Source organism: Panthera leo, chromosome F2 (assembly GCF_018350215.1).
Source record: "Panthera leo isolate Ple1 chromosome F2, P.leo_Ple1_pat1.1, whole genome shotgun sequence".
Taxonomy (NCBI): Eukaryota; Metazoa; Chordata; class Mammalia; order Carnivora; family Felidae; genus Panthera; species Panthera leo.
In genome coordinates this window covers 22,918,985-22,945,571 of record NC_056695.1, presented here as the reverse complement: position 1 = coordinate 22,945,571, position 26,587 = coordinate 22,918,985, and the positions used below count along the sequence as shown (strand labels likewise).

The 26,587-nt window shown below is 46.8% G+C and overlaps 2 protein-coding genes across 3 annotated transcripts in view; one reads left to right on the top strand and one right to left on the bottom strand.

The window, feature by feature from the left end:
- Positions 1-371: 371 nt before the first annotated feature.
- On the top strand, positions 372-26,587 carry SBSPON (somatomedin B and thrombospondin type 1 domain containing). The gene is made up of 5 exons (XM_042923278.1): positions 372-657; positions 11,488-11,682; positions 21,224-21,314; positions 22,939-23,115; positions 24,866-26,587. The coding sequence occupies exons 1-5, from the start codon at positions 444-446 to the stop codon at positions 24,981-24,983; spliced, it is 795 nt and encodes a 264-aa protein (XP_042779212.1). The 5' UTR covers positions 372-443; the 3' UTR covers positions 24,984-26,587.
- TERF1 (telomeric repeat binding factor 1) overlaps positions 19,562-26,587 on the bottom strand; it is a 50,503-nt gene continuing 43,477 nt past the window's right edge. Inside the window, exon 11 of one of the 2 annotated variants that reach the window (XR_006198121.1) lies at positions 19,562-19,760. The gene's annotated coding sequence lies outside the window, so the exon portion shown is untranslated. Of the gene's footprint in view, positions 19,761-25,988; positions 26,064-26,587 lie in introns of those variants that run through there. The other variant, XR_006198120.1, reaches the window with a different exon arrangement.

Below are 26,587 nucleotides of genomic sequence, written 5' to 3'. Positions count from 1 at the left end.
CAGGCTTGTTGCTGAAAATGCCCACGCATGAACGTGACCCCAGGTGTTAGGAAGCAGAGTCTGGAGGCTGGGAATGCGGCGGTTCCGACGCTCCCTGGGTCGCCGGGATCCCCAAGCACCTGCCGCTCCGCTCTCTCCCGGGGCGCTCCCGCGGGCTAGGGGCGCGGGCTCGCGGCGGGCGGGGCGCCGATTGCGGGGCGCCCCGGGGCGAGGCGCCCTCCCCACCTGCGAGGGGGCAGCCGCGGCACCCGCCCGCGCCCGGACCGGCGCGCCGCCAGGGCTGGGGAGGGGCGGCGCCGAGGGCGGGCGCCCGGCGCGGGGCAGGGCCGGGCCGGGCTGCGCGTCGCGGGCCGCTGGGGCTGCTCCGGGCCGCCGCTCTCCGAGGAGCACACCGCTCGCTCCGAAGGTCTGCGGCGCGGCAGGCGCCGCCCGGAGCTCTGGCCATGAGGACCCTGTGGATGGCGCTGTGCGCGCTGGCGCGGCTGTGGCCGGGGACCCTGGCAGGCTGCGCCGAGGCGGGGCGCTGCTGCCCCGGCCGGGACGCCGCCTGCTTCGTGCGTGGCTGGAGGTTGGACAGGGTTTACGGGACGTGCTTCTGCGACCAAGCCTGCCGCCTCACGGGGGACTGCTGCTTCGACTACGCCAGGGCGTGCCCAGGTGGGTGGCGGCGCCGAGGGTGGGGCGTCGGCCCTTCACCAGCAGCCGAAGGGCACAGGGTCCCACAGGAAGGACCGCGGCCCCAGAGCCAGGACACCACCGCCCCCCCCCCCCCCCCAGCCCTTTCCATCCTGGCGTGTCCAGACCGTCTAGCCTGGCCTACCCGTGACCCCTCCACCCAGGTACATCTAGCTCCCTCCATCCTAGGGTCCTCCAGCTCCTTGTGTCCAGGCACAGATTCTCCAGTCCCTTCCGTTCAGCTACACCTGTGTCCAGGGATCCCGCAGTGCTCTCCGTATGGACGTAACCACTCCAAAGCACCTCTCCCCACCGGAACCTGGATGGAAGGGCCTGGAGCCATCTGTTCCCCTGGAAGCTTGTTGGGGCTCAGGAACCCCAGTCTGGTGGGGCCACCTCCTACCTGGGAAGATGGCATGCCAGGTTCCAACGGCATGCCCCTGGGCCAGGCTCCACCATTTTCATTCTGTTAACCCTCAGGGATCTGAAGTGACTTGTGACAAGCGATAAGGGAAGGGGTGTGTAATTCTCCCGCTCAGAGCCAAGGGCTTGCTCTGGTAGAGTACTTGTGCAGAGCAAGTTCTTGGAGGACCACAGTTGTCCTCACCTCTAGACTCCAGCAAGTAGCACAGCCCCTTTCTCATAAGAGGAGTTTGATCTGCTCCGCGTTCAATTTTCTCTATCTAGCATGATAAAGGGTTTTCTCTGGGGGTTCCTATTATATTTTAATACTGCTGGTTTTCCTTGAGGGTCCGCCTTTTTCATCTTTAAATTTCCCTCAGTAGCACAGCCCCTGGTTAAGGGCTCAATAGATGTTGATTTAATTAAATTAAAAATGAAATGGGGAGTATGGTTCTAAAGAATAAGGTTTACCTGAGAGAAGCTAGCTCTAGAAATAAAAGTAGCCTTGCTTCCTGTTAATGTCATCACCCAAAATGCCTCGTGTACGTTAGGGTTTGACCTCAAGGACTTCCACATTGTGACTTCCTCCGCATCTTCTTGGGAGAGTAACCCGCGGGCCTGCGTCATTCCTCGGGGAACCGGGGGAGGGCGCTGTCTGCCTCCACCTTGCTGGAAGAGGCCACTGGCCCATGGCAAGATATCACCCAGACCTGGTACTGAAGGAACACGATTGAAAAACATTAAGATTTCCCTGACCCTGCTTGAAAGCTAATGATTTACTTGTGAATATGGCTTCTCTTTTTGATAAGCTTCTTTCCCTTTTCTGCTCCAAGGCCACAGTATTTTGCTACTGAAGTAAGGTAAAGAGTCAGTTATTTAGGAAATGTAGTGCCCAGGGTCCCCAGCCCTACCCCGCCCCTGCAGAGCATCCTATTAAAACTCCCATTTGCCTCAGTTACCTAGGTCCCTCAAGCAAAGCCTCTGTCACTATGGCAGAATCACTTTCTCACAAGTGATTCACTTACGTTTTAAATACAGAATTCCTGAAGACCAGATAATGTGCCCTAGTCTGTGGTAAGCACAGGGATACAAAGAAGATGAAGACACAGTCTCTGCTCCCTACAAGTTCACAGTCAAGCAGGGAAATACACCTGCGAACCACCTGCTACGTGCTTAGTGCCAAAATAAGGGATCCAGGAGGCAAGAAAGGAAAAACTCAGAAGACCTTCCAGAGGAAGTAATGTGCCAGCATAGTCCTGGAGAATGAGCAAGAAGTCTCTAGAAGGGGAAGAGGAATTCTAGCAGGAAAGTATCACATGGTCATTCAGCAGTTACCTGTGGGTGTCTGCCTTTTGTGCCGGGAACTAGGCGGGGCCCTGAGGCTGCCCTGGCCAGCAGGACAGACAGTGAATGCAGCTAGATATGGAGAGATTCAGGCACAGAAGAGGCATGGGGAAGGACAGACCAGAGTCATGAGAAGAACTTCCCAGTGAAGCCTTACAGTGCTATGAGGAGTTGTCTGTACGTGGTCACAAATAAATCCCTTACTTTTGGTCAAGGAGGTAGAAATATTAAAACAAAGAGTCTGTCATTTGGGAGTGGGGATATATTGGGTACGTAGGAGCAGAGAAGAGATGACCTTATCACCTTGGCAAGGGCTCAGAAAGAAATCACAGCAACTTGGTGCCTGGGCAAGAGCTGTGAACAGTGGGCATGGGGAACTGAAACCAGACAAAGAAAGGGGCCCAAAAGAATCTTAAAAAGCATATTCAGCCTTATGCCCTTCCCTAGGGAGTTAGCGGAGAACCTCGCAGGCCTGAGCAGAAGCAGACACAGGACCTAAAAGGCTCCTAGTTGGTAAATTCTCTGTGCCTGAAGTTTCTTGGGAGAAGAGGAAGAAAACAGAGACAGTTGGAAGCGGGCCACTTGGAAGACGGAGCCTGCTCTCCCTGCAGAGCTGAGGGTGAGAGGGGCACCACGGAGCTAAGATGCTCAGTGCCTCAGCCCCACGCCAGCGTCATAACTGTGCTGACTCTGGGGGCCTGTGGGAGCAGCTTACAGATGAGGGAGCTGGGGCCTTCCCAGGGCTCCCCCATTGCTAAGTGGACGTGAATGGGCAGCACGGTGACATCTGAACCCACTGTGCCTGATTTCAGGCTGCCACCTGCCACATCTGTGGCGCATGGCTGTTATTTACTCCTAAATACATCACGGTGTAGCAGCTCAGGGCCTGCCAGTCACTCCACATACATAGAACCATTAAGACCCTTAGAATCTCTTCTCCTTACCCCATGTGATGTTACCTAATGATGCTGTCTGAAACCTTTTTGACTGAAATTACATTATATGTGAACCAAAAATGAGCCATGTCTGTAGAACTAAGAATGCCTTACTTCTCTTCTTTCTGATGTTTTTCTTCTTTGTAAACACTTTTTTTTTTTTTTTTTTTTTTTTTTTTTGGTGTGGCTAAGAGATGAAATCCTGGAATTTCTCTTTCTAAATAGGAAGTTATTATTTTTTTTTACTTTGTAAAAATAAAAATAAGTTTTTGGGCCTATGGATTTGCTGAACTGCCAGAAATTTCTGAGATGAATGATCTCAGAAAAATCTCGTTATGGTGACGGCATAGGTTTCAACACCAATTCTATATCTCCATTACTGATCCTCCCCCCCAACAAAAGAATAGAAAAATTCTCCATTGGCTGTGCGAGACCAGGGGTGGGAAAGGTAGAGGAGGGACAAATCTATACCCTGCTCTGGAAGAACTTCTTAGATATCAGGCTCACCACACTTGGGGTCCTAGAGTCTGCATTCTAAGATCACAGAAACAGTAGGCTGTAGATTTTTGAGGAGCGAGTTCAGGAAAGAGTCATAATTAACCCAAGTGGAGCAGGAAAAAAATTGAGTAGCCTGTGTGAGGCAGTCTCTTCTCCTAGACTTATGGGGAATCTAGGAAACTAACGGGCCCATATCTGCTGACTTCATAACTGGAAAGAGAAGGGGCAATGTCCTTGAAACTATGGGCTCCAAAGCTTACCCAAGGAAAGGATGTCACAGTCTACGGTGATTTAGAAAGTTGAGGCTTTCCTGGAACCATAGCGGCCCAAGAGACAGCGTGTGGCTTCCCCTGCCTTTGTCTCTGCAGGAAAAATGAGCAGAGCCTGGCGCCAGCATTCAACATGACTTGACTTTGCAGGCTTGGGCTGCAGCCCTGGGTGTTCAGTGCAGGAGGGTGAAATTGTCAGCTCTTCTCCAGCATTTACGCTGTGCCAGGCACCTTATAGCTGTACTCTTACTTAGGTCTCACGACCCACCACCATGGTAAGCAGAGCCCTGGGAGGTTGGGCAATTTGTCCTAAGGCATATGGCTAATAAGTGATGGAGTGAGATTTGAACCCAGGAACTCTGAGTCTGGAGCCCACATGTTTAAACATGATATCTGGACCCTCAGAGAAATGAGGCTTTATGAGAAGCTGTGTACTTTGCAGGGTAGGCCCCAGATAAATACTGGTGGAGTGAGTGAGCCCTCTCTCTCCTTTGACTCACTCCTCATGGGCAAACAATGTGTCCTGCCCCTCTTTACAGTCCCCTGACAGCTCTCATGGTTGTCAGAACAACCTGAGCCGTCATTCCACCGAGGGGACGTTATCTACCCCAGCCACCTGTCCTTTCAAAAATAACATTTTCCTTCCTTCACTGAAAAATATGCTTGCTGCAGAAAATTTGGAAAATACAGAGATGCACAAAAGAAGAAAACAACTCCCCTGGAAACTTACTACCCAGTAAAAGCATAATTATCTTTCTGATTTCTATACCTTTTTTTCTGCGTTTATATGGTATATAAAATTCTATTTTTCTTTTTTTTTAATTTTTCTAAGTTTATTTATTTTGAGAGACAGAGAGAGCAGAGGAGGGTCAGAAAGAGAGGGAGAGAGAGAATCCCCAGCAGGCTCCATGCTGTCCGTGCACAGCTTGATGCGGGGCTCAAATTCACAAACTGTGAGATCATGACCTGAGCTGAAACCAAGAGTCAGACACTTAACCAACTGAGCCACCCAGGTGCCCCTAAAATTCTGTTTTTCTAATGAGGCAGTCCTTTTTATTGTCTTGCTAGCATTTCGTGAACTTGACCAGTTAATGTCTCAAAAGAAAGAAAAAACCCACTGGTGGCCAGGTAATGGTTTATGCAAGATGAAAAAAAATACTTGATCATTTTGTTGGAGCTTTCCAGGGCGGGTGGGGTAGGGAGCAAATGGGAACATGGGCAATGTAGTCTCATTTGACCCTCAGAGATTTGACAAGATTTCTCAGAAAAAGGTATATATATAAGAGAGAGAGAAAGGCCTATGACATTTAAAACTGTGTCACTATGAGATGTGTGTGTGTGTGGTAAAGGGGATGCTGTAATTTTCTCCCACACAATGTCAGGAAACAAATGCTATGTGGTAATGGTACTGCTGTGGGTAAATTACAAAAATATTTCAGGGGTGCCTGGGTCGCTCAGTTGTTTAAGCGTCTGACTTCAGCTGGGGTCTGACTTCAGCTCTGACTTCGATCTCACAGTTTGTGAGTTCGAGCCCTGCGCCGGGCTCTAGGCTGACAAGCTCAGAGCCTGGAAACTGCTTCAGATTCTGTGTCTCCCTCTCTCTCTGTTCCTCCCCCACTCACACTCTATCTCTCTTTCTCAGAAATAAACAAACATTTAAAAAAATTTTTTTTAAAAAGAATATTTCGCAGGAATGGCTAGGACTATTTGAACTTAACAACATGAGGAAGAAAGCACTTGTTCGTGGGTGGCCTTGAACTTTTAGGTGGCAAAGAGCCAAGCAGGCAGGGCCAGATCTGTGATTAACCAAGGAGACACTGCATGAAAATAAGAGCAAGGTTTTATATTAAGAAGAAATAACCCAAACTATATTTATGAAATGAAGGACTCTGGCTGTCAGCTCAGTGTGTGTGTGTGTGTGTTCATGTGCGCTTGTGTAGCATAACAAGAGAAACATTAGAAATATGTTTTTTTTAGTTACCTTTTGGTGCCTAAGACAGAATAGCGTGTCTAGTTCTGGGTGCCCCCACTCACCAAGGCTGTGAATGGGTCTGGAGAAGGCCCAGGGGTCATTCTGAGAGGGCAGAGTGTCTATAGAAAGATGGGTCCGACAGCTGGAGTCATCAACCTGAAAAGTCCATGCTAGAGGGACGGCGAACCACTGAAATGTTAAATCCGTGAGCCGCACGGATAAGATAAACATAGATATTTTTTCCCCATATTCTGAAATTCTTGAGTGAGGGAAATTTGGATCAAATTAAAGGAAATACCACTCCCTGCCACTGATAATAAAATGAAAGAAGCTTGTTATTTTCAAGATGTGGTACTGACAGGAGATATAAATGGATTTGAAAGGATTTGAAGGACTAGCGGCTGCCAGGAGAAGCCAAGAGCTACGTAACCTGAAGGCACAGAAAACCAAGCTCCTTCCAGCAACACCCTTTGGGGGCACCTTTGCCAGCGGAGCTCAGACAACTCTTGCCCAGGTTAAGAATTCCCATATTTTTGGGGCGCCTGGGTGGCTCAGTCGGTTGAGCGTCCGACTTCGGCTCAGGTCGTGATCTCACAGTTGGTGAGTTTGAGCCCCGCGTCGGGCTCTGTTGCTGACAGCTTGGAGCCTGGAGCCTGCTTTGGATTCTGTGTCTCCTCTCTCTGCCCCCTGCCCTGCTCATACTCTGTCTCTGTCTCTCAAAAAGTGAATAAACATTTAAAAAAAAAAAAAGAATTCCCATATTTTTGGCTATGGGAATTTCTGGTTTTGCTCCTGTCCTTCCACCAGCTTTCCTTCCCACTCTGGAGCCTGAGTCAGTTCTTTGGCTTCTAACTAATGATATGAACAAACCAGAATCGGTTTCAACATAGAAAATTGTTTAGGAAGGAGGACGAATTTGTCCAATGCCATTTCATCCATCTGTCTGTCCGTCTGTCCATCCATCTATTCAACAAATATTTATTGAGCAGCTACCAAGTACCAAGCACGAGGCATGAAACGAAAAGCTCAATGACAATAAATACAATAAATAAACATGTACGCTATATAATTATGAATCATTGAAATATTATAAAGCAGGGAACACTGAGCTCTGAGAGGAAGTATTTTGTGGTGTGGCAAGTGGAAGGCTGGGGGTGGCACTGGGAGAGTGCTTAGATAAACTGGCCAGAGAAGGACTCCCTGAAAAAGAAATAATTCATCTGGGGGCACCTGGGTGGCTCAGTTGGTTAACAGTCCAACTTTGGCTCAGTCACGATCTCACGGTTCATGAGTTCCAGCCCCATGTTGGGCTCTGTGTTGACAGCTCAGAGCCTGGAGCCTGCTTTGGATTCTGTGTCTCCCCCTCTCTCTCTGCCCCTCCCCCATTTGTGCTCTCTCTCTCTCTCTCTCTCTCAAAAATAAACATTAAAAAAAAAAAAAAGGAAACAATTCATCTGGGACCTAGGGAATGGACCGACCCCAGCCATGCCCAATGTGGGAAGAACAATCCCCGCAGAGGGAACACATAACAAGCTTCCAGAGTGTGACAGAGTTTGGTGCAAGGAGGCCAGCGTGGCTGGAGCTTGGAGTGGAGGTGGGGTGGGGGTGGGGGGCAACTCCGGGTGAGTGGGGGAGGGGCACAGGCTGGGTCATACAGCACCTTGTAGGCCACAGCAAAGAGTTTGATTTTATTACAAATTCAAAAGCAAACCATTAAGAGAGTTTAAAAAGCCGTTTACTATTATTATTATTATTATTATTATTATTATTATTATATTTTTAAAGATTAGTGGTATCTTTGGTAAGGTAATTGTACTTGGAAATGACTGGATACTCCTGTTAGGACATGTGAAATGTGCTCAATTCTTTTTTGTGCAGATTCCTTACTGAAATATATAACTCCCTTCACTGTTCTTGGCCATTCTCCCTGTGGCTGTGGTAGGAACAGCTGATAACCAGAAAGCTCTCGAGGAGGGGGGACTAGCCGGTACCTCAGAAAGGATTTGATAATCCTTGAGTCTGGATCTATCCATTATCCCACTCTGTAGGGAGCTGGGAGTCAGGGGTGCCCACTGGGCCTAAAGCAGCGGGTCTATGTCTCTGTTCTCTTCGGTGTCTCCTTCTCTGTCTCTGTTCTTATTACACTCCTTGGGACCACCTCCCAAATAAGTTACTTGCATTCAAATCCATGTCTCAGAGTCTGCTTCTGACAAACTCCACCGGGATATTAAGTTGAGTTGAAACAAAGGAAGAAAGAAAACGGCTTGCCCAGCATTCTGGCATCCACTAAACCTAAGCTTTGTTTTATTGTACAAGGGGTGGGATGATGTCGTTAAACTCTAACCATTAGGACATTGGGAAGCTGTGACAAGCCTGGAGTCAGAGACCATCATGTTGCTCGCCAGGTCTGTTGACCTCCAGTAACAGCTAGTGAAATGTGAAGATTGAGAAAGTCAGATTTTAAGAAAGAATATTTTGATATGCTGGCTATAGATGTGAATACTAATGGACGAGTTCACAGGAAACCTGTGTCATGCAGTTGTAATATATGACTTGAAATGACAAATCTGTCAGAAATTCCCGTACTTCCCCTAGCCTCTGTGACCAAAGATCTCTCATGATCTATGATGAATTGCAACCCAAACAATCAAAAGTTCACAAATTAGGGGCGCCCGGGTGGCTCAGTCGGCTAAGCATCTGACTTTGGCTCAGGTCATGATCTCCAGGTTCATGAGTTCGAGCCCCACATTGGGCTCTGTGCTGACAGCTCAGAGCCTGGAACCTGCTTCGAATTCTGTGTCTCCCTCTCTCTCTGCCCCTCCCCTGTTCATGCTCTGTCTCTCTGTGTCTCTCTCTCTCTCAAAAATACATAAACATTAAAAAAAATTTTTTTAAAGCTCACAAATTAATCATGAATATAATCTTTTGTGCAGAATAGGAATAAATATCTCAGATTCCTCTTCCAACTCAAAATATTTTGCGGAACACCTTTTTAGTCCTGAACTTTTACTAGGTGAACTTTTTTCATTTTATCTTACAATGAAGCCATCGAGATGATGTTCAGGACCTAGAACTTTCTGGTTTTCTTTATGAGGCTGTTAAAGTCATGGATTGGAAACCAGTGGATTGGAAACCAGAGACATAGTATTTTCCAAAGTCAAACCTGAACTGACAGGAACAACAACTGATTCAGTGACTCTGTGATCTGAGGACGTTAACTATGGGTCAAACTAAACATTGCACATGAGACACAAATGCTGAAGAGATACCGGGAAACTAAATTCAGTCAGAAAAGTGTCCCCATTGTCATCTTTTATAATATGGATAGCATGTATTCAAACCAAGGCCAGATCACTAAATTCTGAGCTAATGCCATGGCAAATTTTTATTTTATAGTGATGTCCAATGTTAATCTTTGAAATAAGTGTTTTGTTTTTCATTTATTAAAAAAATTTTTTTAATGTTTTATTTATTTTTGAGACCGAGAGAGACAGAGCGTGAGCAGGGCAGGGGCAGAGAGGGAGCAAGACACAGAATCCAAAGCAGGCTCCAGGCTCTGAGCTGTCAGCACAGAGCCCGACGCCGGGCTCGAACTCACAAACCACAAGATCATGACCTGAGCCAAAGTCGGACGCTTAACTGACTGAGACACCCAGGTGCCCCAAGTGTTTTGTTTTTTAAAGTGAATTACTAGGGGTGTCTGGGTCGGTTAAGTATCCAACTCTTGATTTCAGCTTGGATCAAGATCTCATGGTTTATGGGTTCGAGCCCCACATTGGGCTCTGCACTGACAGCACGGAGCCTGCTTAGGATTCTCTCTCCTTCTCTCTCTGTCCCTCCCCGCTCTCTCTCTCAAAATACATAACCCTAAAAAATAATTTAAAAAAACAGATAAAGTGCATTATTAAGTGTTCAAGGCCAACACATCAGGGCAAGACTAACTAGATTCAGGGATGAAGAGATTTGGGTGACAGAGTTTTGGAAGAATTACGGACAGAAGGAGTCCTTCTCAGCTCCTAGCCCGGCAGACTTTTAAATCCCGCTAGCTCTATGGCCCAATTAAATCACGGGATCGTGAAAATAAAAGGGGAGGAATCCACAAGAAATGACCAGAGCAGGAAGTGGACTGTTACTGATTTTCTGAAGGATATGCGGGTAGCAGGTATTGGGAACCAGTGTCATGTGCCTCATTCTTGCTCCCTTAGGTACTTGACATGTGGTGCCTATGAGTTTTTAGATGATGAATAAATGCATGTTTTACAGCAGTCTGAAGTTTTTGAATTACTGACATGTTTATGTTGTATGTGACCCTTTTCGTGTCAGGGTTAGCTATGTGCTGCCGAACGATTGGTCTTCCCACATCCATGAACCCTCAACTGGAGAGCACTGTGGGTCCAAATTAGTCTTCAAGTACAAGCTGTGAGAACTCCAAATCCAGATTTCAGAGAAGTTACAGTGCTTTCTTGGTGAAGACGCTGTAAGCTTGAAAGTATGAACATAGTAGGTAAAGTGGGTCACATTTTGTGAGAAAGAAAGAGTTTTCGTCTCTAGTTCATAGGTACATCTTTTGTTTTCTTATTCTTTTCTTAGCTACAGTTTCAAGCCACCTAAAAACCCATTAGAGTCCTTTTAAAAGTTTCATTAGGACTTCAAATGGGAAAGTTAAATGTACAACCGCATTGATTTTCCGGTCCTGGCCAGAGCATTGTCCCCACAGCCAAATTCTTGCCCCCGACTCTGCTTCGTCATGCGTGACCATGAATACTATTTACTTCTGTGGGTTCTGGTTGCTCTTCCTTAAACTCCAGCCCTCACAGTTTTGGGGTCTAAGAGGCATAAAGGACGATAGTAGAGCACCTAAGAGAAGCCTCAAGTGTAGAGGTCCCTTGGTGTGGCCCTAAACCATGTCTTAGGGACACACGATGGGGATAAGAATTGACTTGGGAATTTTATTTTTTTTTTCCCCTTTACGTATTCTACAATGAACATGTACTGCTGTTACAATGAAAATGTTCTGGGCAAGGGAGGATGAAATGAAAATCTAGGAAAAACAGAAGCAAAGATCTTATCTAAGCCCAAGGAGTATGAGGAAGTATCCGAAGGCAGGCATCACTCTTTACCTGGGGTGCGTCCCTGGCTCAGAGCCACGGTCAGGATCCCAGAGTAGCTGCCGGTCCGCCACCGAGAGGTGCCGGTTATCAGCTAACCATCAGGGCGGGTGGAGGCCATGTCATCTGAGCCCCCGCTGTGACTGTGTCCCTCCTTGCTCCAGGGCGCAGGCAAAGCGCGCGGCCTGCGTGGGCTGAACTGGCCTGTGGATGTTGGCGGGAGCAGCCTGGAGGCCGCTGGGTTCACTCAGGTGAGCGTCCCATCCCACCGTGCTGTTTTTCAGCTCGCCCTTGCATCGTGGGGGAGTGGAGCCCCTGGAGCGGCTGCGGGGACCAGTGCAAGCCGGCGGCCCGCGTGCGGAGGCGCCCGGTGCGGCAGGAGCCTCGGAACGGCGGCGCGCCCTGCCCGCCCCTGGAAGAGAGAGCCGGCTGCCTGGACTACTCGACGCCCCGGGGCCAGGACTGCGGGCACTCCTTCGGTACTGAGGTTTTCGCGGTGGTGGCTGCCTTTGCTGTCTGTCGTGACTGTCCATGTCTTGTCCCGTAAAAGGCCTTGAGCCGAGCGGGGAAAGTTCCGTGCGCTGCAGGCAGTGGGCTGGGCCGGTCCGCCTGGAGTAGGCAGGAAGCTCGGGAAATGCTTGATAAAGGAATGAGTGTCAGCTGCATCGGTGCCGCCCTAGGCCACGCCGCCCTCCCTCGGTGTTTTCGTAACCCAGTGGTGGCCCCTTCCTCTCTGTGCGCGCTCCGGGTAAAGGACATGTGCACTGTGGTTTGTAGCAAACTCAAGGCGGTGACTTCAGGGAGCATGACAGCGTTTCACACTGGAGTAAGTGCCCCTTAAGGGTAACCATCCATCTTGCACTTTTAATTCCTGTTCAGTCAGGTACACTCAACATACACGTGTGAAGGTAGTAGAAAAATGATTACTTTCTCAACAATGTCAAATTACCCTCCTAAAACCCCAGTTCTCCCCTCAAGCTGGCTGAATTGGGGCTGTTGTGATCAGATTTGTGATTTGACAAGATCATGCTGGTGGTGGTGTGGCCAATGGAGGGACCGAAAGTCGGCTCACGAATGAGTTGGGAGCCATGGGAAGCGGACAAAGAAATAAGCGAAAGGGCTACCGACCATGTGTTGATCTGGATTGCATCTGATGGGGGAAAACACTGCCTTCTCAGGATCACAAAGATCGTATGTTTTTCATAGGTTTCATCAAACCAACGTTTGATGGCCTCATCAAGCCATCTTGGCCCTTTTTTTCATTCTATGCACAAATACTTATTAAGAGTCTACCTGATACCAGGCACTGGGCTTGGTGCCAGGGCTACGCTGGTGACATACGCTGGCCTGGAGCATGCTGTCCTGTGGCTCACAGTCTGGTGGCAGGGGAAGATGATAATCAGATGATCTTAGGAAAGTAATCCCAGAAAATTACAGCTGCAATTTGGTGTAGCTGGAACCAAACAAGGGAGAGATGTTATGAGCAAGAGAGATGTTCTGGTCTTGGGGGAGGAGGGGAACCACAGGAGGGGGAGGGGAAGGGACTTCCCTAAGCATGGGGAGGTAAGGCTGAGAAGCCTAGAGTTTTCCAGGCAGAGACTGGCATGGTGAACCAGATATCGGGTATAGGGGCTTCAAGGGATTTGGGGATTGATCTAGGGAAAATGACCACAAGAGGTGGTAATAGGCAGTAAGCTTTATCAGGCAGTGCTTGGACAGTGTTGCAGGAGAAGGGGGAGTGCAGAGGCTTTGTTGTGGGAACCACCATCCAAAAAGGGAGAAGAGGAGTCCGCCAGGGCTCTGTGTCTAAGTGATGTCAACTCCAGCATGATGTGGAGTGTCTGGGGGCAGAGTTTCAAAGAGCAAGGGTGGGAGCAGCTTGGGGTCTTACATCTACAAGGTTTTAAGCTCATCAATGGCCCACAGGTGCCAGCTGTAGTTTCACAGGGTATGAAAGGCAGGCAGGGCCTAAATGGCTAAAAATCTGCTTGTTTGGCACTTTTTAAAAACAATTGGATGCATAAAAATTTGAGTTTGCTGCCAGGAGGCTTTGGAGCTAACAGGTCTCAGCCTGCTGTGAGGAAGTGAACAACCTAGGGACCCTCTTTGGCTCATTTGTATAATATGGGGAAGCACAAGGCCCATCTGAGAAGTTGAAGGCCAGAGTCTGGGGAGCACAGAGAGTGAGGCTGGCATTGAGAGAAGAAGCATTTGTACTGACACCCCCCTCAGTACAGGGCCCCGGAACTCCCTGTTTAGGATTTTGGTCTTTATCTTAAGAGCCACTGTAGCATTTTCTGCTGTGGTCAGAGCTGTGATTTGAAAATATGGCTCTGGGGGCGCCTGGGTGGCTTAGTCAGACAAGTGTCCATCTGTTGGTTTCGGCTCAGGTCCTGATCTCATGGTTTCTGAGTTTGAGCCCCACATCAGGCTCTGCGCTGACAGCACGGAGCCTGCTTGGGATTCTCTGTCCCTCCCCCACCCCCTCCACCCACCGCCGCCCTTACCCCTGCTCACACTCTCTCTCTCAAAAATAAATAAATAAATATTAAAAAAAAAAAGAAAAAAAAAGAAACTATTGGTCTGGTAGAGGAGTGGGTAGCGGAAGGGCCAGGGCGGCAGTCAGATTCGACTCCCAGGGAAATAGTTTAGTGTTCACAGATGCGGTCATGGAACAAAACCACATTCAGCTCGTGAGCTCTGCAGAAGCACTGTAGAAAATGCTCAGGGAGGAAGTCGCTCTAGGACATTACTGATTTTTTGAATGCCTCTTAAAACCTCGTGCTGGTGTATCAGGAAAGCAGCCACTTTGCTCATTTACAGGGTTTGGCTGGTAGAAAGTATTTCTGAAGTACATTTGACCCTTCAGTGCTCACCAGGCTGCCACAGACCGCTTCGAAGCCCGGTTCTCCGTATCTCTTCGGCTTAGTTCAGGTCACAGGAAGACAGACAGGAAGGCCAGGGAAGGGAAGGCTATGGAACATGGAGCAAAGGCACCAGGGAGCACTGAGCCCGCCCCCTGCCCCCTGGGGGTCTCCTCTCTGCCTGGAGGTGGCTGCTCCTCTGTCCTCTGGCACAGCCCACAGACCTGTCCTCCTCCTCATGTCCTCCCCCTGTCTCCCACCCCTCCCACCGAACTCCAGTAAGAGGACTTTCTAAAACAGCAGTCTTCATATGTGACTCCCCATAAAGTGTTCGTGACTTTGAACTAACACCAACAGGAGAAATCTGGACTCAGTGGCCTCCTTTCCTACTAAGGTAAGGTGAAATCCAGTTTGGGAAGAGAGGCGAAATCTCTACCTGGGCCAGGGGCACTGGCATTTGCAGCCCTACTTTGGTCCTTGAGATGCACTTTCCTGTTGTAATGTCTTAGAAATGATGACCGCTGTCACAAGCTCGTCAGGGGGGACAGGGCTCCTCAAATATTCCAGTCTGGTGGTTCCTAAAGTGGGGTCCCCAGCCGGCCACATAGGCCTCACCTGGGAAATTGTTGGAAATGCAAGTTCCCAGGGCCCCACCCAGACCCACGAGATGAGAATGGCTGGAGCCAGGCCTAGCACTGTGCTTGTAACAAGGCTTACAGGGGATTCTGCTGTTCACCGAGGTTCCAGAACCACTGCTCTCGCCCAAGTATGGCTAGTGGTTCTTCCCTGAGTCCCGACTCATGGCTGGATCACTTAAATGACACTTTCCTGAAGGCAGAAGCTTGCCAATGCAAAACAGGGTGTAGGTCAGGAAAATGTGGGATAAATCGGACAGTTTTCTCTATGGAAGAACTTCTCAGAGGCTTTATTATGCTAATGACCATTTTCATTCTGTAAGAGGAAGATACGATATGGGCTGCTTTCCCCCCTTATTTGAATAAATGACCCTTTTTCCAGGGTGCCTGGGTGACTCAGTCGGTTAAGGGGTTAAGCCTCTGACTCTTGATTTTGGCTCAGGTCATGATCTCACGGCTTGTGAGATCGAGTCCCACATCAGGCTCTGTGCTGATAGCATGGAGCCTTCTTGGGATTCTCTGTCTCTCTGCCCCTCCCCTGCTCACTCTCTTTAAAAAATAAATAAATAGACATTTAAAAAATTTAAAAACAATTAATGACCCTTTTCCCAAGGGGATCTCAGTGAATCATTAGTGTTCTGTGGAATACACCTTGGAAAACGATGGGCCACAAAAGGGAAATGAGAGCAGTGACATGAAAATCGAATTTGGTGGATTGCCCTAAGCCCTGTGTCACCGTGATTCCTATGCATTCATTTAAGATCCACTGAGCGTTAACAACAGCCAGCACTGTGCTGGGGTCTGGAGAAACAGACTCGAACAACAAACATATCACGGCTAATTGTAACTCAGGGTGATGAGCAAGTGCCATGATAGAAGAATGCTCAGATTGGTGTGGAAACGTGGCGAAGGAGCACCCACCTCTCCCGGGGGCTCTCCGTCCTGCTGCGTGGTCACCTGTTATGCCCCGCGCCCTACTAGACTCTATGCACAGAGCGGGAGCCTTTGGTGCATGGAGTAGCAATCCCTCACATTTTCACAGCAGAGAGCTCCTATAGACATTATTGATTCAGTGTTCGTAGCAATCCTGTAGGTGAGCCTATTCGTTTCCTGTGGCTACTGTAACAAACTACCCCAAGCCTAGTGGCTTAAAACAACACAACTTTATTATCTTAGGGCTCTGTGGGCTAGAAGTTCAACCCAGGTCTCCCTGGGCTAACATCAAGGTGTTGGCAGAGCTGTGTTCCTTTCTGGAGGCTCTGGGGGAGAATCAATCCATTTCCTTGCATTTTCCATCATCCAGAGACTGTCACATTCCTTTCCTCATGCCCCCTTTTCCATCTTCACAACCAGCTGCATTGCATCTCTCTGTGCTTCCTTTTGTAGTAACGTCCTCCGACTTCCTCTCTGAAGGACTCTTGTGATTCAGCCCATCTAGAAAATCCAGGATAATCTCCCCATTTTAAGGTCTACCATTCATTCCATCTGCAACTTTCCTTCTTCTTGATGAAATAACATAATATTCTCACGGGTCCTGGAGATTGGGATGTGGACACCTTTGAAAGGCCATTATTCTGCTTACCTTGGAGGTAGAATAGCATCATTATCCTTGAAACCAAGAGGAGACTGGAGCTCAGGGGGGTGACAGCATTTGTGAAGGACTTCCAGAATCTAACCCTGGATCTCAGGGCTCTAAATCCTGCAGGGTTTCCCCTCTTTAAAAAAACAAAACAAAACACAATTTAAGTTTATTTATTTATTTTGAGAGAAAGTTTTATGTTTTATTTATTTATTTTGAGCGGGGGTGGGTGGGGTAGAGAAAGAGGGAAAGAGAGTAAATCCCAAGCAGGCTCCTCTCTGACAGCATGGAACCCGATGCGGGGATCCATCCCACAAACCATGAGACCGTGACCTGAGCTGAAACCAAGAGTCGGATGCTTAACCGATTGAGCCACCCAGGGGCCCCAGGGTTTTTCTTTCTGATATTGCTTTGCTGTTCCTGTTATCATTAGAGCTAAAATCGCAGTTATAGGGGCTCCTGGGTGGCTCAGTCATTTAAGCATCGAACTCTTGGTTTTGGCTCAGGTCATGATCTCATGGTTCATGAGAACGAGCCCCGTATGGGGCTCCGTGCTGACATCATGGATCCTGCTTGGGATTCTCTCTCTCTCTCTCTCTCTCTCTCTGCCCCTCCCCACTTGCCCATGCACTCTCTCACTCTCAAAATAAATAAATAAAAATTTTAGAAAATAATAATAAAATAGGGGCGTCTGGGTGGCTCAGTCACTTGAGGGTCCGACTTCAGCTTAGGTCACGATCTCATGGTTTGTGAGTTCCAGCCCCACGTTGGGGCTCTGTGCTGACAACTCAGAGCCTGGAGCCTGCTTTGGATTCTGTGTCTCCCTCTTCCGCTCTGTTTTTCTCTCAAAAATTAATAAACATTAAAATAATAATAAAATAAAATTGCAATTACAGGTTCTGGTAAATGAGTAGAAATAGGGAGGCCCTGTGAGGCCAGTGAATGAAACCCCATCCCTGAAGCTCTCTTACTAATGAAGATTAAGTAGCTATTGAATTTTTCCCTTTTCCTTTAATGCATATCTTGACTATATTTTTATCATAAAAACAAATCCAAAAAGCCATATGATTGTATTAGTTGTACATATGGACTCCTTCTGAAAGGAGATTGATGTGTATCATAACCTGTATGTGTCCAGGCTGGTGTTTTGTCATGTTCTCCTTCTGTCCTCGTTTACACTGTACCTACAGACCAGTGGTTCTAAGCCTGCTTTGGGGACACCCCATTGTGTCAGAGGACTTTATGAAATTTTCTAAGCAAATTCAATTTACTTTCATGTTCAAAGTAAGTATGTGCCGCGCCACGCTTTTAGAAGTCGAGTTGTTATAAAACCGAACAATGGTAGGCTGAAAGGATGCCAGAAAAGTTGGCAAATAGCCTCTTAACAAAGACTCTATTACATTTGAATATTGTTGCCAGGAAGGGGAAAGGAGGGGGAACTAGCTTTTATTGAGAGCCTTTGTCCCCGGGCACCCGGCTACGTTCTTCCACACGTAAGCTGCAGTGGAACTGAAGGCAAAAATAATTTCTAAATTACTTACCACTCTTAAGTAATGGAAATTAAATTAAATTAATATTAAAAAGCGGTGCTGGGTCAGAGACCTCCAGGCAATCTGGCTCCTGGTCTATTTTCTGAAGACTCATGTGGGGAGAAAGTGCCCCCTGTCTGCAAAATGTGCCACCAAACCAAGCCCAGGTCTTGAGGGGTTAGGACACAGAAGAGACAAGTCCCAGAGTTACTGGCTTGCTTTTATTAAAAAAAATTTTTTTAATGTTTTTTTTTATTTTTGAGAGAGAGAAAGAGCATGAGCAGGGAAGGGGCCGAGAGAGACACACACACACAGAATCCAAAGCAGGCTCCAGGCTCCGAGCTGTCAGCACAAAGACCGATGCGGGGCTTGAACCCACGAACTGTGAGATCATGACCCGAGGTGAAGTCGGACGCTTAACCGACCCAGCCCCCCGGGTGCCCCACTGGCTTGCTTTTATGATGGGTCATACCCTCAGAGGTTTGACACTGAATGTGGACGGTAGATCTTAAGAACCAGAAGCTATCTCCTGTGTTGGGGTTCTTGCTTCATCATTTACTACGTATTTTCCCTTCATTTAACTTGTCTGAGCCTCAGTTTGCTGCCGAGAGCACCTCATTCGTGGCACCTCTCTGTATAAAGCTTTTGTGAAGACCAGTGACACATGAGGAGAAGGTACTTTGTAAATAAGCAGGCTGTAAGCATACAAGGTGCTGTCCTAGCAGGCGTTAATCTGTGCCGTGAGCCTGCCCCACCCCTCCAGGGCCACAACTCCCACACCACCCCTCCCTCTCTCCTGGGGCCTGAGGGGACTCGGGAAAGGGCTCACCAAGTCCCCTTTCCTCTTTATTTACTTTTTTAAAGTTTATTCATTTTGAGAGAGAAAGAGAGAGTGTGAGCGGGGGAGGGGCATAGAGGGAGAGAGAGAGAGAGAGAGAGAGAGAGAGAGAGAGAGAGAGAGAGTATCCTAAGCAGGCTCTGTCTGCACTGTTCAAGAGGAGCTCGACTCAGGGCCCGAACTCACTCACTGAACTGTCAGAGCATGACCTGAGCCGAAACCAAGAGTCGGTTGGAGACTCAACCGACTGAGCCAGCCGGGGCCCCCTCTTTTCCTCTTTTAAAGGTTACTTCATGTTAAAGATAGCGATTAGGGACGGAAAGGGAAAATAAAGCAGAATGTAAGCAATTCATAGGAAATATGCTGCATAAAATAGTGAAACCTTGTGATCCACATGACATTAGTCTCCAGGCAGTGACAGCGTGGGTTCGGAGACACCGCCTGACCCTGCCATGTTTAGACGGGAGCCTTAAACACGCTCCTCAACCTCTCTGTGCCTCAGTTTCCCCATCTGTGGAATGGGGGAAATAATAGCACCTATCCCAGAGGGCTGTTGTAAGAGTCAAAGGCATTAACACATGAAAGGTGCTCAGCATTATGCCTGGAAACCTAGAAGGGTGTCACTGTTCACTTTCATCATTATTATTATGACAGCGCTTTTTTAAAGGATTTGATATCAGATATTATAGTCCTATTCTTGCCCTCTCCTTCCTAACCTCATTCCCTGTGCCCCCCCCCCCCAGCTATATATTAGGTGCATTGCCTTTGAACTTTTGTAATAAAACATGCAGTACAAATGAGGAGATCAAATAAATGTTTTGAGCTAAAGAAACACATCCCGAAAATGTCATAGTTTGGTACAAGGCCACGTGGACTTAGCAGCAATTGAATCGTTCACTCACTGAATAACCTGGGAAACGCGGCAGAAGGACAGAAACGGGAACAACCGGTGGGAAAGCTAACATCCTTCAGATGTTCGTGTTTTGGATGACGAGGTCTGAGGGAGGCGGCAGGATCCTAACATACACGCGCTTATGTGTTCTTTTCAATTCTCTCCGTGGATTTTGGAAGTTCCAAAGCCACGGTCACATTTAGAAAGAGGGGCGTGTTCTCTGGAAAACAATGAAACACGTTAGCGCAGCAACAGAGCTTCACAGCTGAGACTCTGAGGGCTCACGCTAGATGGGACTGAAGAGATTGAGCACCAAAGCACCCAGGACACAAACAATACCGGCAACTCGTAGGAGGAAAAGGCCACCAGGTATCAGGCCACTCCTGCGTTCCGTTCCCCAGTAACATGAAAAAGCCTCCTTAAGAAAATCTAAAAAAGAATTAGGGCTGCCATCTTGTGGCAACAAGGAGCCAGGTAAAATGAGCATGTCGGCTGGAGGCATCTATTTTCCAGCTGGTACCCTCGTCCAGCTTGCTCACGATGACTCTGGCATCGCGCAAGCCAACATCAGCTGGTGTCTGCCCTTCCTGGGATGGTCCAGTTTCTGAAACGAAAGGGAGGAAGGATTGTTGAGCCATCTCTGCCGCAAGGCTCAGTGTGGGAACAGAAGACCACAGGGAAGTAGGATCTGTGTATCTCGTTGGCGATTCCGTGACATCATTCACCCACCAAGCCACCATTCGTTGCCTTCATGCTTGCTAAGTGCGTAAACGTGTGAGGGCCACAGGGATGGAAAGGGCAAAGCCTTGTCTTTCTTGGGGTGACAGCAGAGCGGCATCGGGAGGTTATCTCCAGGTGCTATACTGTACATAGGAACAGATGCCTCCCCACACTTAGCAGCAAATAGGAGGGAGATGCACAAACAAAATCAGTGAAAGAAGAGAGCAGAGGTGGGAGGCGAGGATTCCTGGCTCCCTTTCTTCTCTCCTGTCTAGAGCAGTGAGTTGGGTTGGGGTTGGGGACAGGAAGGAGGAGAGGGCCAAACTGACTTTCCTTTTCCGAGGCTGAGGGTTGGCATGGGGAGGACGATGTGCTGGCCGGCACTAGGCAGTCACTCTGAGACCATGGGGCAGGCAGCGAGGCTTCCAGGCTGCTGTTGCAGAGACCCGGGGGGCACTTACATTTCCTGCCTCTGCTACTTCCATTTTCTCCTTTTCACATTTCCTCTCTCTCTGGTTGTCTCTTTTTCTCCTTACATCCCCCTTTCTCTCTCTTTTGTCTTCTTCCTCCTCTTCCCTTACTTTGTTCTTCCTATCTTTCCCTTTTCTATTTTTCTTCCTTTCATTTAAAAAAAAAAAAAAACCTTCTCTCCCTTTTCCCCCTTGGTTTCCTCTGCATCTTTTATGGCTTCCTCTTGTATTTTTTTACCCCTGGCCCCCTTTTCACACAGTGTCACTTGTTACTGTGGACAAGCCTGCCTGTAGCTGCCCGTCTGTGTGCACACAGTCTTTGAGCTGGGTTCTGGGGACACTGTACCTTGGCCTCATCTCAGTCCTTGGTAATGTGCCATGGACCTTTGTACTTAGGGATGGGGGGGTCTCGATAGGACCGACGCCAAGTTTGGGAAAGGTCATTCTGAAGGCTTTAGGCTGCACGTGTGCAATGCCATTCTCTCTTTTCTAGTCCCTGCCTTCATAACTACCTCTGCATTCAACAAGGAGAGAACACGACAATCTACATCTCCACAGTGGTCTACAGACACAGAGGACAGCGGGTAATTTGCTGTTTTTGTTTTGTATTGTTTGGGTTGAGTTTTTCAGCTACTGCTTTTCCAGTGTACGGTCAAGTCAGCCCATAAAGGTCAAGTAGGTGTGATGGGTTTTCTTCTGTTACTTGTTCTTTGACTCTGGATAAAATGTGATTCTTTACCACAGGGCTGGGCCCTGTTTTTGTGGGGCTGCAAAGATTTGTCTCTGAGGTCTGATCAACAAGAAACACGCTATATAAAATGAGGATATCACTTTCTCAATCATACTAAGGATGTTCCTCTTGTAGTCATTATGGGAACACAGACACCAGCACCCATGTGTTTGAATGTGGCCCACACCTCAGCTCTGAGGATTTTTATCAAGAAGGAAGGCACAGGGTGGGAGGGAGCTCTGGGCCTACTTGCAGTCCGCTCTTCAGCTGTCAGCATAGGGACACCAGACAGTTGTATGTTCAGACCTCCACACGGCCACTCACTAGCCGTAAGACCTTGGAGATGTTGTCCCACCTCGGTTTTTCTTCTTGAAAAATGAGAATATTAATGCCTACCACATGGCGTTGTTAGGAGAATTTAATGAGAAAATAATGAAGAGACGTCTGGGTTAAGCTGTCTGTCGAAAGTTGATTGAAGCTGCGTCATAGAATTTCCTACCTCAGGACCTAAAGGTACCTAATAAACGGCCTAGCACTGTTAAAGCTCTTTGAAGCAGACTCTCCAGTCGCTTTCCATCTAACCTAGGACAGCTCATAATTCCATGGATAAGAAACTAGCCCATTGTAGCTTACTTAATTAGAACTGAAAATGCAACGTGCAGGAGTTTTAATATGTTTTGTTTCCCTGAAGAATTGTAAAATCATGTTGCTTTTTAGTACAAGGCTCTAAAATATTCACCCATGTCTGGATGCTCCCCCCGGGCTTTTGGAGTCTAGTCACGCAGAGATTTCCACAGTTCAGCATAAGGCGACACGAGCCTCTGTCACAGAAAAACATCTCCGCTTCCCATGTCCTTTTATCTGCGATGCCCAATATCTGTGATGCCCAATTTGTGATGCTTGGGTTCGAGTCTAAACTCACCGTCATTGCCAATCACGCAGGTGAGCCGGTGGGGTGCGTAGGGAGGGCCCGCGGGGCCAGAAAGGCCTGGGTGCTGCTCGGGGCATTGAGGGCAAGCTCTCCGGGGGCTTACATGTTTTCAAGCTCAAGCCAGTTCTTATTCGATTTCTATCATTCTCTAAGATATCAGCAAAGTTATTGAGGGCCATTTTCCTACGGAAATATGCTTTTTACACACAATTTGGTGGTCAGACTAGATGGGATACGGGATATCCAAATTTCTGCAAATTCACGTTGACCAGGTCATTCGACCATGGATTGGAAAAGCACCACACACTTCACTGGGGTTGCCAGTCGGACATCACCCATCGTCTTCGTTCGGCAAATGAGAGGCTTGACAAGGCATCGTGTGACTGGTGCCGTAGCTTGGGAAAGTGCCCGGCGCTACCTTCTCCAGTCTGTCACATATCCTCGGCGCCTGCAGGCTTCTTGAGACTTTCTGCGGCATTAGGCTACCGCTAATGACAGCACTTGAAACTCTTGTGGGTTTTTGGTTTTGTTTTTGTTTTGGCTCTAGATACTGTATGGAGTTCAAGACTGAGTCATTGACTCATCACTGTGCTCTGGAAAACCGACCCCTGACTCGATGGATGCAGTATCTCCGGGAGGGGTACACGGTGTGCGTGGACTGTCAACCCCCAGCTATGAACTCTGTGAGCCTTCGCTGTTCTGGAGATGGCCTGGACTCGGATGGGTAAGGGAGAGACATTCGCTGAAGGGTCTTTCTGGTTTTTATTTGGAGATATTTGTCCTGTGTCCTGAACAGCAAATCAGGGCATGATTTGGGAGTCAAAACCCAAGTAAGGAGAATCTTCTGTCTAGCAATTCCTGAATCCAGGGCCCCATTTACACTGCAGGACTCAGAGGCTCTGTATCAGTGATGAATGGGTACATTTGGATCTTGGTTCGGACCATGCTGCCAAGTGACCACTGAAAACATGATCACTCCAAAGCAGTGTTTTGAAAACCACTTGAATCCGAACCTCTTTGGATGCTGATTTAAAAACTACGGATTCCCAAGCCCCACGTGAGCCTAACGGAATCAGAGTCTTTGGGGGTGGATTTTTAACAATCTTCGAGGTCAGGAGTTGGCAGAGAGTAGATACTCTCAGCTTTGGGGGCCGTATGGTCTGTCTCACTACTCAACTACCATCGTGGCATGGAAGCAGCCACAGACACTGAACAGATGCACTTGGCTCTGTTCTAACGTTGTATCTGTGGACATGAAGATTCGAATTTCATATAATTTTCCTGTGTCATGATATATTATTTTGATTTTCTTTTGACTTTTTAAAACAAACAACAAAAAACGATTCTTGACTAACAGACCACACGAAAACAAGAGGTAGGCTGGATTTGGCCCATAGGTTGTGGTTTGCTGACCCCTGCCCAGATGATTCACTCCCACAGCGATGTTTCAGAACCACTGCTCAGTGGGGTAGTCATAAAACCACGCCTGAGACGGTGGTGGACTCAGGTTTGCACGATCAGAAACTGATAGAAACCTATGGATTGGCCAAAAGAATTGACCCTGAAAACATTTAATTACCCTGAATATCTATCCCAGTCTTGTACTCATTTATCAGTTAAATCCAATGGCACTATTCCTAACCAAGAGAAGAGTAGACCTCATGCTGGTCAGCTATCGGACAAGGGCCAACTTCGGTCGCACGTAGATTACAGTTTTAAGTATATCAGGTGGAACTGGTAAAAGTACAGATTAGAAGGTAAAATATGAACCTTCTCAGCTAGTCATTACTCCCAAGGTGTATTTTAATATTTAATAACTTGAATTTATGTTTATTAGTCACTTGTGCCTAATAGCCTTTGTAAGGAGTACACGACATGAGCAGTAAAGTGGGTAAGAAACCAGATATTTAGACTTAAATTTTTCTGAATATCTCATCTATATTTTGTCTTTAAATGAACTTATAATTTAATTTGTATCCATAAAGTACCTTGAACCCTGGCTGAATTTCCAGTGCCCTTAAAAAAAAATAATTTTAATAATCTGGCTTCCTTCTTCCCGCTTCTCCCGTTTTTTTCATTATGGAATCAAAGAGTTGGAGGTGATTACAAAAGATCATTTGGGCAGAGCCCTCTAATTTTAATATACATGAACTAGGGAGCCATTTTCCTCTGTGTAACACTTCATATATTCAGATCAAGTGAGAGAAATGAACACGGTAACCTCAAACTGCTCTCTCAACGAGGGTGTCCTCAAATAGAGATGAATTTGTAACTTGCTTTGACAGAACCCAAAGAAGGGAAACTCAGTTTGTGATCACTTTGTTTTTTTAAATTTCAATTTGTCATGCACTTCAAAACTCCAAATACGATCATTCTTTAAACAACAACAAAACCCCTCAATTTATAATTCTGTAAATTAGAATTTTCTTTGGTTTGCTTTTAGCGTAACTGCCATTTTCAAAATATCGTTTCAGAAATCAAACTCTCCACTGGCAAGCAATTGGCAATCCTCGATGTCAAGGAACTTGGAAAAAAGTTCGGCGAGTAGATCAGTGCTCTTGTCCAGCTGTTCACAGCTTTATTTTTATATAGATGGCGATGTAAATATTTCAGAATGTGTTTGTAAACATGCCAAATATTACCAAGTCATGTTCAGTGCTACATAAACCTTCAAAAACCGTTTGGCCCAAGTCCCTGAACACATGTCATTGCCACACTCTGAAGAAGAGAAAGAAAATTTACGGGCCAGTTCCGAAGATACGTAGTGCCTTTATTTTCATTTCTGCTACACTGAGGCTCCTGTGGTCCTTGGCCTTCTGCAGAGTCAGTCTCATTCAAGAGGTGGCCCACACAACACAAAATACATGTCTCTTTGCACTAAAATTACTACAACATGGTCCATGTATTGGTGGGTTAAATTGTCATTTAAGGTATCCATGCTTTGTCGCATTCTTTCTTTCTATTCTGTAATCTCTTAAAATCTTCTCACTTTAAAATATGTTATACAGGTGTATATTCACGCGGTCACATATACATTGCCCATATATTATTCCATAAATTGTGAAAGAATAATTTCAAGAAAATAGTCACAAGTAATTTTCAACAGGACATGTCGTTTAAGATTTAGGAAGCATTTTGTAATGAAAAACCAGCAGCTAAGTTAAAAATGCTTTTTTGAAGAAGAAATTGTTTTTCGTTAATTGACAAGACCAATCACATGTCCATTCTAGGTCCACACAAGTTCCTTAAATACGGTAACTTTCACGAGGAGAATTTTGGCACCAACGGATGAAACAATGCTTTGAGTGCGAAAATTTTACCATTAGCGTCTAAGATGATTTCCAAGGCTTAAAACTTGATGCTGACTGAAATAATCTTTCAGATTTCAGTTCAAACTAAGTTCAAGTTTAATCAAGGTAGGCTTACTGCTTTTTTTCTACAGCATACATTTTCTTATGTTTGGGGTGGAAGGCAGAGGTATAAATGATGGAAGACGTGGACTTTATTACAAATGTGATGCTCTCACACATACACAGAGAAGTATTAGTCTTCTTATCTTATAATTGGCAAACCAGTGAAGCAGAGGCAAGGTGGCTTGTTGAAGGACCCGGGAGGACTGGTCACTCGGCAGGCAGCCCCAGAGCCGAATCTCTGCCTCTCAGCCAGACTCAGCTGTGATGAAAAGCCAGATGATGTCAAAGACAGCCGTGAAAGCTAAGCCCTTTCCACAATTTTGAAACAAATTCTAAACCTAGGATATTTTCTCTGGAGAAAATTATCTGGCATCTTAAAATTCAAACTTCTTCGGTTTCATTTGTATAAGATATTATTCACTAACAAATGATTTACTAAAATACGTATTTCTTGGTACTTATCATGTAATGACAGAATGACAATAGCAAATCACTAGGGATGGAAAAATTCCTCGATATTTGATGCTGAGAGTAGCAGTATTTCTGACTATATATTCATTTAACTGTCAGAGTTGTTTTTATGGTAAATTACATTCTTCAGAAGTTAATAATAAAAAATTTGAGTCTCATCAAGGTTAGGAAACTTAAGCTGTAAGTTCAGTATTAACATTTTAAGACCATTTCTAACATTTGTAAAGCAAGATTTTTGAAGCTTTCCTGGGTAATTTTAATGTTACTTAAAATTTTTATACCAGTTAATAAACTTTCTGTTCACATTTTTAA